General features: G+C 42.2%; 1 protein-coding gene across 4 annotated transcripts in view; it reads right to left on the bottom strand.

The window, feature by feature from the left end:
- The window catches only part of SMS (spermine synthase), a 90,701-nt gene that overhangs the window by 39,652 nt on the left and 38,225 nt on the right, over positions 1–12,824 (bottom strand). For all 4 annotated transcript variants that reach the window (XM_025215855.1, XM_025215854.1, XM_025215853.1 and 1 more), the window contains exons 3-5: positions 6,400–6,493; positions 4,774–4,838; positions 878–1,053 (exon numbers count right to left, since the gene is read on the bottom strand). In XM_025215855.1, the coding sequence (XP_025071640.1) occupies positions 878–1,053; positions 4,774–4,838; positions 6,400–6,493 (335 nt within the window). The remainder of the gene's footprint in view (positions 1–877; positions 1,054–4,773; positions 4,839–6,399; positions 6,494–12,824) is intronic.

Here is a 12,824-nt window from a genome sequence, read left to right as displayed (position 1 = left end):
CTGTGCAAGGAGGGGGGGGGAGGGTGCATGCGTATGGTGGGGTGTTTGTGTGGGACTTGCCCTATGAACACACACACACACACGTACCGGTACATCCCCGTGCTCCCCAGTCCGGTGATGCAGCCGGGAGCCATGTGACAGTGGAGCAGTGCGGGGGCAGGAAGGTTGGGAAATGGCTGGGGGTGGGGTGGGGTGGGCCTGGGCTGCTGATGGCTCCCCCTGGGTCCTACTGCCACTGACTCCCGTCATCTTTGACACATAGCCAAGAGCAGATACATTTTTTCTACATTCTCTAGGGGGCCCCGCGGACCATATTTTGCCCACCCCTGATAGACAGACAGACTTCTACCTAAGTTTGGACCCTTATTTCATTAATATTTCTTCAAAATTTCTGTGGGACAAGGAGAATCCAGATACGTTTAATAAAGGGCTAATAGGAAGGTTTATATGTGGGTGTTCTACAGCTCCTCAGCCAAAGAAAGACAGTTAACCAGAATAAAGCCATATTTCTGAGGGGAAAATAAGCCATCACTTTGGCTATGACACTGTAAGATAAATAGAGTTTCACATGATAAACAGAATTAAACTACTCCATCCCCCAATCCCACCATTTTATTTTTTTTCAAAAATGAAAAGTTGTTTAGAGGACTGTTCGCTCAGTTTGCTTTCCTGATCCTTAAATAAAATTTCAAATACTGCAAATTGAAAAAGTTAAATGTGAAAAGAATATGGTGGTGTGGGTTCTATAAGAAAACTTTTTATTTAACCACTTTCTGAGCAGCTATCCAAAAGACCAGCTACTATACGGGTACACTGACAAGAAAGAATCCAAAGGACCTACAGTTTCAGACAGTATGTTTAGAGAGACAGTACTTACTAACATCTCCACTGAGGATAAGAATATTCCCAAACTGTTTTGAATGAAGAATTTTGATATTCTGAAATGATGAATCTTCATCATAAACAACTTCATCTATGTCATATTCCACCAGACGTCCATCAGCTGTGGGCCAGTATCTATCAATGGCATCTCCTCTCACAATGGCTGGCAATCTAAGAAGGTGGTGAAATAGTACAAAACCTTTGAAAGTTAAACAGGTCTCATCTTAATTTTATGTCAATGCATAATGTGAGGGGGATGATCCCCTCTCCCCATGGCAGTTAATGTTTTTCTTGATTATTATGAGGAATGCAGCACTACAAACCAGGATATAAATCTAAATAAAAATGATAGTGATAATACTGAACACAGTATTGATACCTGTTCCAGTGTTTCAGATCGGATCTCTAAAGACAACACAAATCGAACAAAATTCATACAGTAAAATGTTGCCAAGGTGGACTTTTTTTTTTTTTTTTCACATTAGAAAGACAGCAACAGTTTTCCATAAAACACATTTAGCATATAATATTCAAGAAGTTTATAGCAGTAGCTATGTTTAAGGGAGAACCCCTTAAACACATTGACACTTCAAAGGAATATTATGCAGTCTGGATGGAATCAATCTTTTAACCAGGGGAGAACGTGTGTAATACACTGAATATGTACAATAAAAAGTTAATTGCCAAAAGTATTTGTGACAGTGACAGGTCACAAATACAGAATATAAAACAAAGTAACTTGAGTTCTCTATTATTTTAATTCAGTCATAAAACAATCATTGATCCCTACAAGTGTTTAATTTAGGGCCAGGTTTTATTGGTAAGGCAAATGCAAAAAGGAACCTGAGAAAATGTAAGTTACAAAGTGCAAGCATAATCTTTGATTTTTATTTATCTGTAATTTTTGCCTGGGCATTTACAGCCAAGCGTGAATTAATTTTGTATAACTGGTTCAAATATGTGAGGATAAAAATAGAATTAATTCATATCATTTCAGAGTGTCTAAACTGTATACAAGTTTGACATAAAAATATGAATATGCTTTAAGAAAGAAAAATTCATGTTTATAAGGTTTATGAATATGAGACCACACTAATAGATCAAAATACTTGTACAAGAGTACCCAAATGTTGATTCAATACATTTTCCTATTTGCATTTAAAAATGAAGCTTTTCTGGAAGGGGAAGGGAAGGAAGAGATATTTTTTAATTTCCAGCTATTCTAAAGAGAAGTATCAACATAATGTAAATTATCTCTTTTGTGAGATACTAGGTCGGGGTGGATAAAACATGGCCCACGGTTAAATCCAGCCTGCCAATTGATCCTATCTGGCCTGCTGGACCCCATGCGACTGTGGGGGCGAGCAGGGGATGCCTAACCAGGGCAACACAGAGCTCGCAGCAGCAAGCAGCTTCCCCACATGGCGCTGCTCTGCTCTGTAGTGCCAGGTCGCACCAGCTGGGGCTCTTCTCCAGGAGGGCTGGGTGAGGGTCGGAGCCCATGCAGCTCGTCCAGGCATGCAGGGAGGCTGCTACACACTCTGGCAGAAACCAATGGGTGAGGTGGCTGCCGCTGCGGGCTCGGCTTTGCACCTGGAGCCCCGCTGCAGCTGGCCTGGGAGTGGCCCAACGCCATGTGCCGGGACTGGAGCAGGGCAGCTGCTGGGGGGCTCCCCTTGGCTCCAGCCCCTCAGTCCCTGCTGTCATGATGGCACTCCACTGTGTGCAGCTGTCTGTGCAGAGCACTCCGACTGGCTGCCAAGACAACCAACCAGAGTGCAAATAAAGACAGAGACAGACAAAGGCTTTTACTATATTAGAATATACATACATACACACACACACACACACACACACACACACACACACACACACACGCTCACACAGGTACCAGCTGAACACAATGTTTTCTTGATAGATTTACAATTTTAAAGCAATTTGGAAGCCTGCTAGTGCCTCAATCACTATAATAAAATAAATTCTAAATACCTATAAATTTTGCTATTTGATTTTGGGGGTTTTTTTGGTTCTGTTTTTTTTTTTTAAATCAGAAAAATCAGAGCTCCCCCTATCCACTTAGCTCACAGAACACAGGTCCAGGCTCCTCACTCCCAAGCCACAGCCCCCTGGTCCTGCTGGTGCCCCCTCCCCCCCACCCACAGCCCCTGCCCCGCCAGCCCTGCTGGAGAAGGGCCCCAGCTGGTGTGACCTGGCACTACAGGGCAGAGCAGCGCCAAGCGAGGAAGCTGCATCCCCTGCTCGCCGCCACAGTAGCATGGAGTTGTGCCCCTTGTGGCTGCTGCTGCCGTGTGGGCAGGGGATGCCTCACCAGGGCAGTGTGGAGGTCACAGCAGCAAGGAGTTTCCCCATGCAGCCCTGCTGGGCTGCAGAAGTCCCAGGGAAGGGCAGCAGGGCAGGGTGCCCAAGCCTGCAGTAGGCAGCCCTGCCTGCCCCCACCCCCGCCACAGGTCTGCCGTGCCCCTTTGGAAGTGAGCACAGCTACAGGGAGCCAGCTGCCCCCCTTCCCCAATCCCGCTCCCTGCTGGGGTCCTGTGACCACACACTGCAGCCCTGGGCCCCAAGGCACACCCTCCCGCTCCCCCACCAGCTGGGCAGCAGCCCCAGCCCTGCCCTTCCCAATTCACTCCCTCCCTCCCTATAAGGGCTTCAGTCCTGCCCCCTGCCAGACTTGCCTGCAGAAGCTGCGCTCCAGGCTGCCTAGTGACCATGTGCATATACATGCACATGGCACTGCTGGCTGACCATCCTCCTCCCACTCCCACCTGCCTCCCCAGCCCCTTGTAGGCTGGAACTCTGCCAGCCTGCAGAGAATTCTTAGCAAAAGTGCAACATCTGTGGGTTTCTCCATTAAAATGAGAAATCCATGTTTTCCTCCGGTAAAGTGGTAAATCCACATTTTCCTGTGTTTCCATGGGAAACAGAAAGCCTGGATCCCTGCTGATTACTCTCTTTGAGTACAATTTTTCAATCACTTGCAAACATGCATAGTTGACACAACCTCGCATTAGAGCACAAACTGCAAGAGGATCAATGTAAATTAAAAGGCTTTTTTTTCTTCCCCACCCCACAGTTCAAATATTTCCATAACAAAACAATTAACTTTTTTCCACTTTGGATTCCCCTTCTCCCCATGTATCATAATTATCCCACAGCATAAAAAAAGTTTTACACAAAAGAACTAAGATGAAAAAAAAATGCAGAATTTTTGCAACTAAACTAGAGGTGGCATTTATCAATTCTACAATAAAATTGCCAAAATATTTGTAGCTATTTGGAAACACTCATACATACTCTTTCTGAAAACATTTTATTATAAATGCTTTTAATAAAGCCTAAGAAATTTAAAGCTGAAATTTACCTGAAAACATGTCCCTAGCCAATAAATGCTTATTGCATGTTATTAGTGTTGCTCATGAAGGCAACACAAAAAAAATAGTACTAGAAAATCCCATTAGCAGCCATGTAGAACTTGCAATAAGATGTCCTAAAGATAAAATTTTGTTCCAAGTGATGTATAGATTTTTAAAAACTAGTTAGACAAGATATTAACTGCCCTACAAATTATTCAAATTGGGGAGGGGAGGGTCCATCAGTCCTTATTGATAAGTTTAAGCATTTTTCATCACTCTTGAAATAAATCAACAAACAGTAAGTCACCTGTATATATATAGGTCTACCTCGTTAATATCTGTACCAGCAAGCAAATAAAGATCTGTCTAAATCCTGTATAAATTCAAAGTGATTCTATGGCTTCAAGGAATGAGGTGATTTACAATAGTGTAACAAAGCAGAAGTTAGTCAGTTGTCTTCAATGGTATGAAATAATAATGTAGACCAATCTAAATGCAAGAGAGCTTGTATAAAACTTACCGCTTCACCCTTTTGATGCTGCCCTGAAACAACTCTTTCATTCTTTCTTCTATTTTGTTCAGTATCTGTAAAAAGTATAAAAAAGCTGAACTTGTAGAGACTAGAAAGGTACTTTCCACCCATGAAACATCATTTAAACTGCTGTGGTCAAGAGAGATGTATTGAACTGTGCCTTTCACTCCTAAGTTACCAACACAGATGCTGTTCTTATGAGGTCAGTGTAAAATATGGGTAATGGTTGCAGCCCAGATCCTAGCAAATCATTTATTAAAAAAAGATAATTAATTCTCCATGTCAGGGTTAAGAAATAGCAGCATATGGAAATTCTCTCTTCTACTAACAGGATTGTACACATTTGTTGAAGAAACTACTGACTTCTGTCTATGGCACTGCCAACCCAGCTCAGATCACAAACAATAGTTCCACAAAGAATGTGCCTGAAATTAGTATGTGCCTGAAATTAGTATTTTTAAAGAAATAGCTTTGGGTTAAAGCAACAGATTTGGGTTAACTAAAATGTCAAACATTCCAAGTACATATGCCATTGAGACAGAACAAAAGCATCAAGAGCTTGGAGTCATCTGACTAGCGGACAATGATGATAATGTGCATCCTGTTCCTCCTCGTGCTCCTGAGTGAGGGCACCAGGGCAGAGTAGCCAAGATGTTCAGTTCAGTCACCAGTTCAAAACCTATGTTATTGAGGACTTCAAAAAACAGGGATGAAGGACAGATTATGGGACCCACACTGAGTATAGAAACATCTCAAATGTCCACACAGTTCGTAAACCAAAATGACCATTTTTTCTTCAAGTAACTGTCAATGTGAATCCCAATCTAGGGGCACGTCTACACAAGATGCTTTACTGTGCAGAGGAGCTAATGACTGCATGGTAAGTGTCACTGTTTACAGATGCTGACTGTTACGGCGCAGTAATTTCTATTACTCAGCAGTTAATTTGCTACCTGGAAATGCAAGTAGCGAATTAACTGCTGAGTAATGAATTACTGCAGATGGCCGATTGGGAGCAAATTTGCACCCAGTCAGCTGGACAGCAGGGGGCAGGAGATTGGTTCCTACCCCTGGGAGCTCCCTACTGTCAAGGCGGGTTCCACCACCAGAGCCCAGGAGGGGACAATGTCCCCCTGCCCCAGCAGAGACTGGTAACAGGTTGGGAGCTTGTTCCCAGCCCCAGTTCCACAATGGCGGAGCAGGAGTTGAGAGCTTGTTCCCAGCAAGCTCCCAGCCTGTTCCCAGCCCCTATCCCACGATTGCGGAGCGGGGATTGGGCGCTTCCTGCATGGGGTGAATTCCCCACCCAGCCTGGAGCTGGCTGGGACCTACCCCTGACTGGGACAGTTCCCAGCCAGCCTTGAACTGTGCAGGGAAATCTGCACATGCAGCCTGGAAGTGGCTAGGAACTATCCCATTTCAGGCAAGGAAAGGCACAGGAGGGGACAGGGAATGCACGCATGACCCCAGCAAACACTACTCTTCTTAACTCGCATGCCTTAGGTACACACACATATACCCACAGCAGATTGCCAAAAGAATAGATTCAAATCAGCAGCTAGCAGTGCTCCCATACAGTTTGCCAGAGCTAGAATAAAAGAGGTATATAGTTACATGATCAATTTTGTCTCTTCCTTTCATATCATCGTTGTAGCTCTGCAGATCCACTGACACTAATCCATGAGGGTAAATTCTCAGAGTGGCAAAACTGCAAAACCAAAGAAGTATTTGTTATTGATTAGGATCTTGTTTATTAACACAACTGGATTCTAGCAGGAGGAAAAACTGGAACTCCGTGTTAAAGTCCAAATGCTTGTTTATTTTTGCAAATTCATTTTTTTGCAACAATGTCAACAATTACTTTTCCAACTCTTATTTTTCAAGAAATCACTGCAAAACAAGAGAAGAATTGCAAAGGCATGCCAGGAACTAATAGTCAGCAAATCATACCCTTTATAAAAAAAAGGATGCTAAACCTCCGAACAGCTATAAAAAGAGCAAGATTTTTAAAGCAAAAACAAACTTCAGGAAACGATTACATTCCCTACCCTTCCAAAGTCAGAAAGCTTATACAATGATCTCAACCAACATTATCACGTTCAAAGATTAACAGCAATTTTAAAAAAAAAATGTTTTCATGATGTAAGACTGGGCAACTATAATTACTCTCTACATTCATTACTGTAGTGTTTAAGGATCAACCAAGAATGGAGCTCTATTGCACTAGGCACTGTAAAAACACAGTAGCCCCATGGCTGCCCTGCCCACCCCAGCTCTTTTTAAAAAAAGAAAAAAAACGCCCTGCACTCACTGGCTGCTGTAGCAGCCATCGGGGCTTCTGGGGGCTCATGGGAGAGCCCCCATGCAGCGCAGGGCAGTGGGGATTGCCACTCCACCTGGCAGGAGCCAATGAATGCAGAGTTTTTGTTTGTTTTTCTTTTTTTAAGAGCCGAGGTGCTGGGGCCGGGTGGGGCAGCCATTGACGGGGCTGGGAGAGCAGGTGGGTGTTGGGGCCTGTTTGATTTGGAGATTCGGTGGCGGCCAAATCTCCAAATCATATTTGGCCAAATTGATTCAGGACAGTGATTTGAATCATCAGATTGAATCACTGTCCCCAAAATCAGCCAAGTCCGAATCCAAAGCGAATAGTAGCTGCTTCACACAGGCCAAATAGACAGTCCATGCCTCAGAGGTTACAAAAACAAAAAACACAGGGTTGGGGGGAGGGGGGGGCAGAAAGAAAAGAAGAGCGCTAGCAGCAAATGTCATGTTAGTTCCATATTTCTTTTTCTTGGATGGATTTATTTAGGAAGGAAGAAAAAGAAAAAAAGGAAGAGAAAAGGGGTCTGATAAAGAAAGGGTAGGTTAAACTAAGTTAAGAGGGACAGGTATGGAATGAAGCCATGGTACACAGCTGGAGGAAGAAAGGGGCAGGAGAGAAAGTCCAAGGAAATCTGCATAAAGTTGGCTGGAAAAGTCCCATCTTTGGCAGTTTCTACTATTTTTCCTACTGGCTGGAGTCTCTGGACAATATGCCTGAACTCCAAGGAAAAACACTTTCATTTATTTATCGTGCAGTTTTTTTGTTCCCTCTCTAAGGCAAAAGAGAAGGACGGCCTTTTAGAGATGGTCTATGCAAGGTCACGCCAGACTCTTTTGGAAGACAAGGGATTTGTATTCAGCATATCAAATACTTTTCGTTTATAAAATCAATTTCAATAGTATGCAGATTTACTTTTCCCTCTGACCCAGATGGTTTCAAAAAGTCTAACTAGTTTCCTTTCCCTTACGGCTAATTAAGAAATATATGAACACTAAATCCCATTAAAACCATGACTAAGCAAAGCCAAGGACCAGTATTCTTCCTTGTACTATGTACCAAATTAATTCTGCATAGCCCATAACTTGTAAATAAGCAATAATACAAATCTTTCTTTGGAATTATTCCAGCCAGAATTAGACAGGACCAATTGGTTTTAAAATGCCCAGGGTACATTTTTCCTGAAAGCAGGGACTGTGAGCACTCTTACATTATCCATTAAAAAAAAAAAAAGAACAGAAAAGGAAAAAGGAAAAAAGAAAGAAAGAAAGGCTTGTGAAGGTTCCTAAAAAATGTTCCTTCTCGGGATTCACCTGTTCTAATGCTTTGTCTATACATACACATGATGAGTACATACGCCTACCTTTGACTCTTGGATGTTTCTTTAGCTAAGTAGGGCAGGAATCCTGAATTCAGCAAAAATATTTAAGCATTTTATACTCCCTTAGTCCACAGTATCTGCACAGCAGATGTAGCTAATTTGTTTTAAATTACACAGATGCTTCCCACAAATAATTTTTGAGTCCCTTAAACATCACCAAGTAGCTGGCCAATGATGAACTCTACTCCTCCTCAAGTATGTGCAAGCCTTAGTATCTTTGCAAGTTTTGTTACCAGAGAAGCTACAGTACCATACACCCTCATTTTATAGAACTATGAATCAGCAAGAGCAGGATAGAGTGTTTTTTGGTTTTTGAGGGCCAAAAAAAAAAAGAAAAGAAGGCAACTAGATTGCTCAACTAGTTCTGGTATAGTCAAGTCTTCAGTCCATGGGAGATGACTCTCTCTCAGACCGAGAAAAAATTTATATAAAATAAAAATAAATTACTTCAGCTAAGTAGCTAGAGCTGGTCAAAAAGTTATAGGCAAATGAGTGATGTGACAAGGAAGAAAAAAAGGCTTTAAAATATCTACCACTTACCCTGTTCTTCCCCACACCTTTCCAGACAAGCTCAACTGCCTACCAACACCAAGTGTGTGTGTGTGTGTGTGTGCGCGCGCGCGCGCGCATATCCCTGAAAGCACCTTCAGCATTTCGTCTGAGTGTTTTTTAAACAGCTCTGTACTCAAAAAAAAATTTTTTTTTAATTTAAAAAAATGTGTCGAACAGAAGAGTAATTCACAGTATAACCCCTCCAGTACATGAAGAGATTTAGTTATAAAGAAATATACTTGCTTAAACATGTTACATATAGGTAGGCTTGGTAGGATTCCATTTTTTTAAATTGGTAAAGTTTATTAAACATCAATTTCATCTCTCACACAGACTGACAAAAAAGTATTTCCATCTCTAATAATCAAAATTTATAAAACGGGGAGATAAGAAAAAGAACAGCTGATGGAGTACGTGACGACAGGGGGAGCAGTCCTACAGAACCATGCTGACTATAGTTTGGACTAACTCCCAGAAACCCCAGGGGACTGGGAACAAAGGAGGAGGAAGTGATACAAGCGGATGAGGGAGTTACGGGTGAGCGGAGCTGGGACTGATGGCAGCTCTGCCGCTCAGCTGGTAGCAGTCCCACAGTAGTCCTACGTTTGTGGCAGCAGGCAGTCAAATTGTTCTACAGTAATAGTACACTGTCATTAATAAATTATCTGCCCCCTCCCCCCCAATTTCATGCCATCCTGAACATTTAAATGGATAGAAATCTAAATACACGTTTAACAATGAACAAATATTGATACTATCCATCTACTTTAAATTATTTAAAAAATATAAATCAAATTCTGCCAAGCCTAGTTTTAGGCTACCTCTGTAGGTTCATACAATGCCTTCAGCACAAGAGGCTTTAATAGCTTTAGTCAGATACTTCAAGTCACTAGCAATAGTTTCATTAAAGTCAATGAACTTGTACCAGTCCCTAGGTCCAGCTATGCTGTTAAGCAGAACGCAGGTCAGAGTGGTATCTTAGAGACTACATGGTACAGAGTGGTATCAGCTTTGTTAGGCAACAGCCTCTACTTCTCTCTCTGGTGTTAAGGGGAAAGTAATATTTCCATTTCACTAGATGGCACTCTTGCACTCTGAACTAAATCCATGTTTCTGCACAGTGCCAAAGACTGCTGCAGTATTGCAGGTAACATTTTATCATATTATACATATATTGCAAGAATGGGAGTTATTTAGCCTCACTCAGATCAGTTACTCAACTGGGTAAACCCTAACCACAAACTAAATTTCCCCTTTAACTTTAGGTTCCTCTCCTAAGCCTTTTATATTAAATCACTGTATTCAAGAGCTGCTAGGTTTCTCCTCCAAATGGGAAAGCATTTCAAAGTTGGATGATATGCTCCCTCTGTACGTACGTACACTGTTTATAATATTCTTTGGCATTCTTTCTTTAAAACAGTAATATGATAAAAACATAAGACTATTTTACAGGAAGTATAAGAAGACTACAGAGCAGACACTCTTCTACACTGATTTGGATGTTATCTATTTGTTATTTTTAATGTCAAAATAGAATCCTCATGCCAATAGATTACTGGTGTACTCTCATCTCTTCCTTGAACTGGAACTGGCACAAAGGCCTATAATTCCCTTTTTCAGACCTTTTGAAAACACAAAACTATACTAGTTTAACTAAAAACAGCTTTTAAAAATCTACTTTGCTAAACTGATAGAAGCCCTTGATTGTTATTGTTTTCAAAATGGCTTATTTAACAAAACAGAGCTAAATCCAAATTAAATGGGATGTTGTTGTGATCCACTTCAGCTAAAGTTCATCCTTTCTTCTCTGACAAGTTTTTTCTCCTAACAATTTTCCTAAGCAGCTAACCAGCATCACTTATCTTAGCCACTTAACATCTAGTGAAAATACTTTTCGGTTTGCAGGGGAAATTAAAGAGATGTCCTATGCAGGTGGTATGCGTTCCAAAACAGTAAGAAGTAGCTCAGGCTGCAGGTCAACTTGGGAGTGGTTGCTATTAAAAGCTGCCCTGTTACCTTAAATAGCTAGGATTATCCGAGTAGGATTATTTCTTTTATGCTAAGACTACAGTGAAAGAAACAACATTTTTGCCAGTTCCAGGTTAGATCTACTTTTAAACAGTGAACCAAGCAGAAGATGAGAGGTGACTCAAAAGAGCTAGATATCTCAAGTAAAAAACATCTAACATTAAGTCAGAGACTTACCAAACCAAATCTAGTCCAACATATTTTAATAAATCAAACCTTGCTGGAGTAAATTGTTCTCTGCATCTAATGATGTCAATGTGTTTAATATGCTTTAATAAATGAAATCCTCTCAAATCTCTCCTCAAAAATAGGGGATTTATTTATTCTACTTTTACAGATAGGAAAAAAATGAAGGCACTGGAAAACATCCAACATTTCAAAAGAACTCACTGACAAAGGCCACATACTTGCATTCAGTTTCTACTGGGAGAATTGCTGTTCTCCTGGTAGGAAATAAAAGTTTGCAGAAGTTCAAACTTTTTTTTTCCCCAGAGCTTCAGGAACAACCAGGGTTAAATCATTCCCAGGTGAATTTCTCTTCGGAGACTAAACATCTGCACACCTTCCGCTGGCTTAACTCCTGTGGGGGACCAGGAGGACTGGAGCTTCCAGGACTGGGGGCCCCTGGTCTGGGGAGAGTGCAGAGGGCATCTGCTCTCCCCCTCCCATAGGTGGGAGTGAAGGGGAGCAGCCCCAGCTGCTCCTCGCCTGCTTGTTATACTGGAGGTTTGGGTGCAAGTTGGAAAAAAAAAAAAGGGGGGGGGGGGAGTGGGTTACAATTCCACTCCCTCTGATCGGTGGCTCCCAGGCACTTCCTGTTTGCTTCCTCCTGCTCCCACTCCTCCCCAACTCAGCTAAAGGGCCCCTTAACTCCCAACCCCTCCAATAACATGAAGTGAAACAAGGCAGGCTGCTGTGCTTCTTCAAGTCTCCCAGAGCCCTGCCATAGCAACTAAGTGCTCCTGCCCCACTCCCTGAGGGCAGGCTGTCAATTAATGGACTCCCCTAAGAGCAGGAGTGGCCCAGGGAGCAGCCTTCTAGTGCCTCATGGCTAGAGCACATAAGAACTGCCATTTGCTGGGTCAGACCATAGGTCCATCTTGTCCAGTGTCCTGAGTCACAATGGCAGAGAGTGAATGCTGAAAAGGAGAGCAAACTGGGTATGACCAGAGTTTTTTTCCATTTCCAGCATGCATGGTCTAGGAAAGCTCTCCAGCCATAGGGCTGGGGGAACATCTGTACAGTCCAACTCCTGAGCTATCTTTCTACAAAAAGAAATTTCCAGTTTGTTCATTCCCACCACTACAGACAATGATTCAATTGGTTCAAGGGAGCGATGGCCTGCCTAGCTATTGAGTGTGAATGGCCATTTCATCCACGTTTGTGTTGACAACTGGATGAGTGATGTTTTACAGTTGAACCCTCCTCAATTAGGTCCTTTGTCATGGTAAACCATGAATTAAATGGACCAGGTAAGAGTTGCCAAAATGTGACTTTTGGTAGCTTAACTTCAGACAAAACGGACTAACTTCCTTAGCCTGACGGAGGGTTTTTGAACCCGAAAGCTTGCTTAAAAATTGTTCTCCAACTATTTAAGTTGGTCTAATAAAAGATATCAGATTCATCCAAAGAACCTTGCCTGCAATCGTATCAGGTACTTACAAGCCTAACAGTTTGCAAAGAATCCAGTCCCTCAGCAATTTTCAAAACAGGCTCTCTCATTGCTGGGAAAGGACATACCACACATTTGAAATTCCT

Source organism: Alligator sinensis, unplaced genomic scaffold, assembly GCF_000455745.1.
Source record: "Alligator sinensis unplaced genomic scaffold, ASM45574v1 scaffold926_1, whole genome shotgun sequence".
Classification (NCBI taxonomy): domain Eukaryota; kingdom Metazoa; phylum Chordata; order Crocodylia; family Alligatoridae; genus Alligator; species Alligator sinensis.
This window is presented reverse-complemented; position numbering and strand designations above follow the sequence as displayed.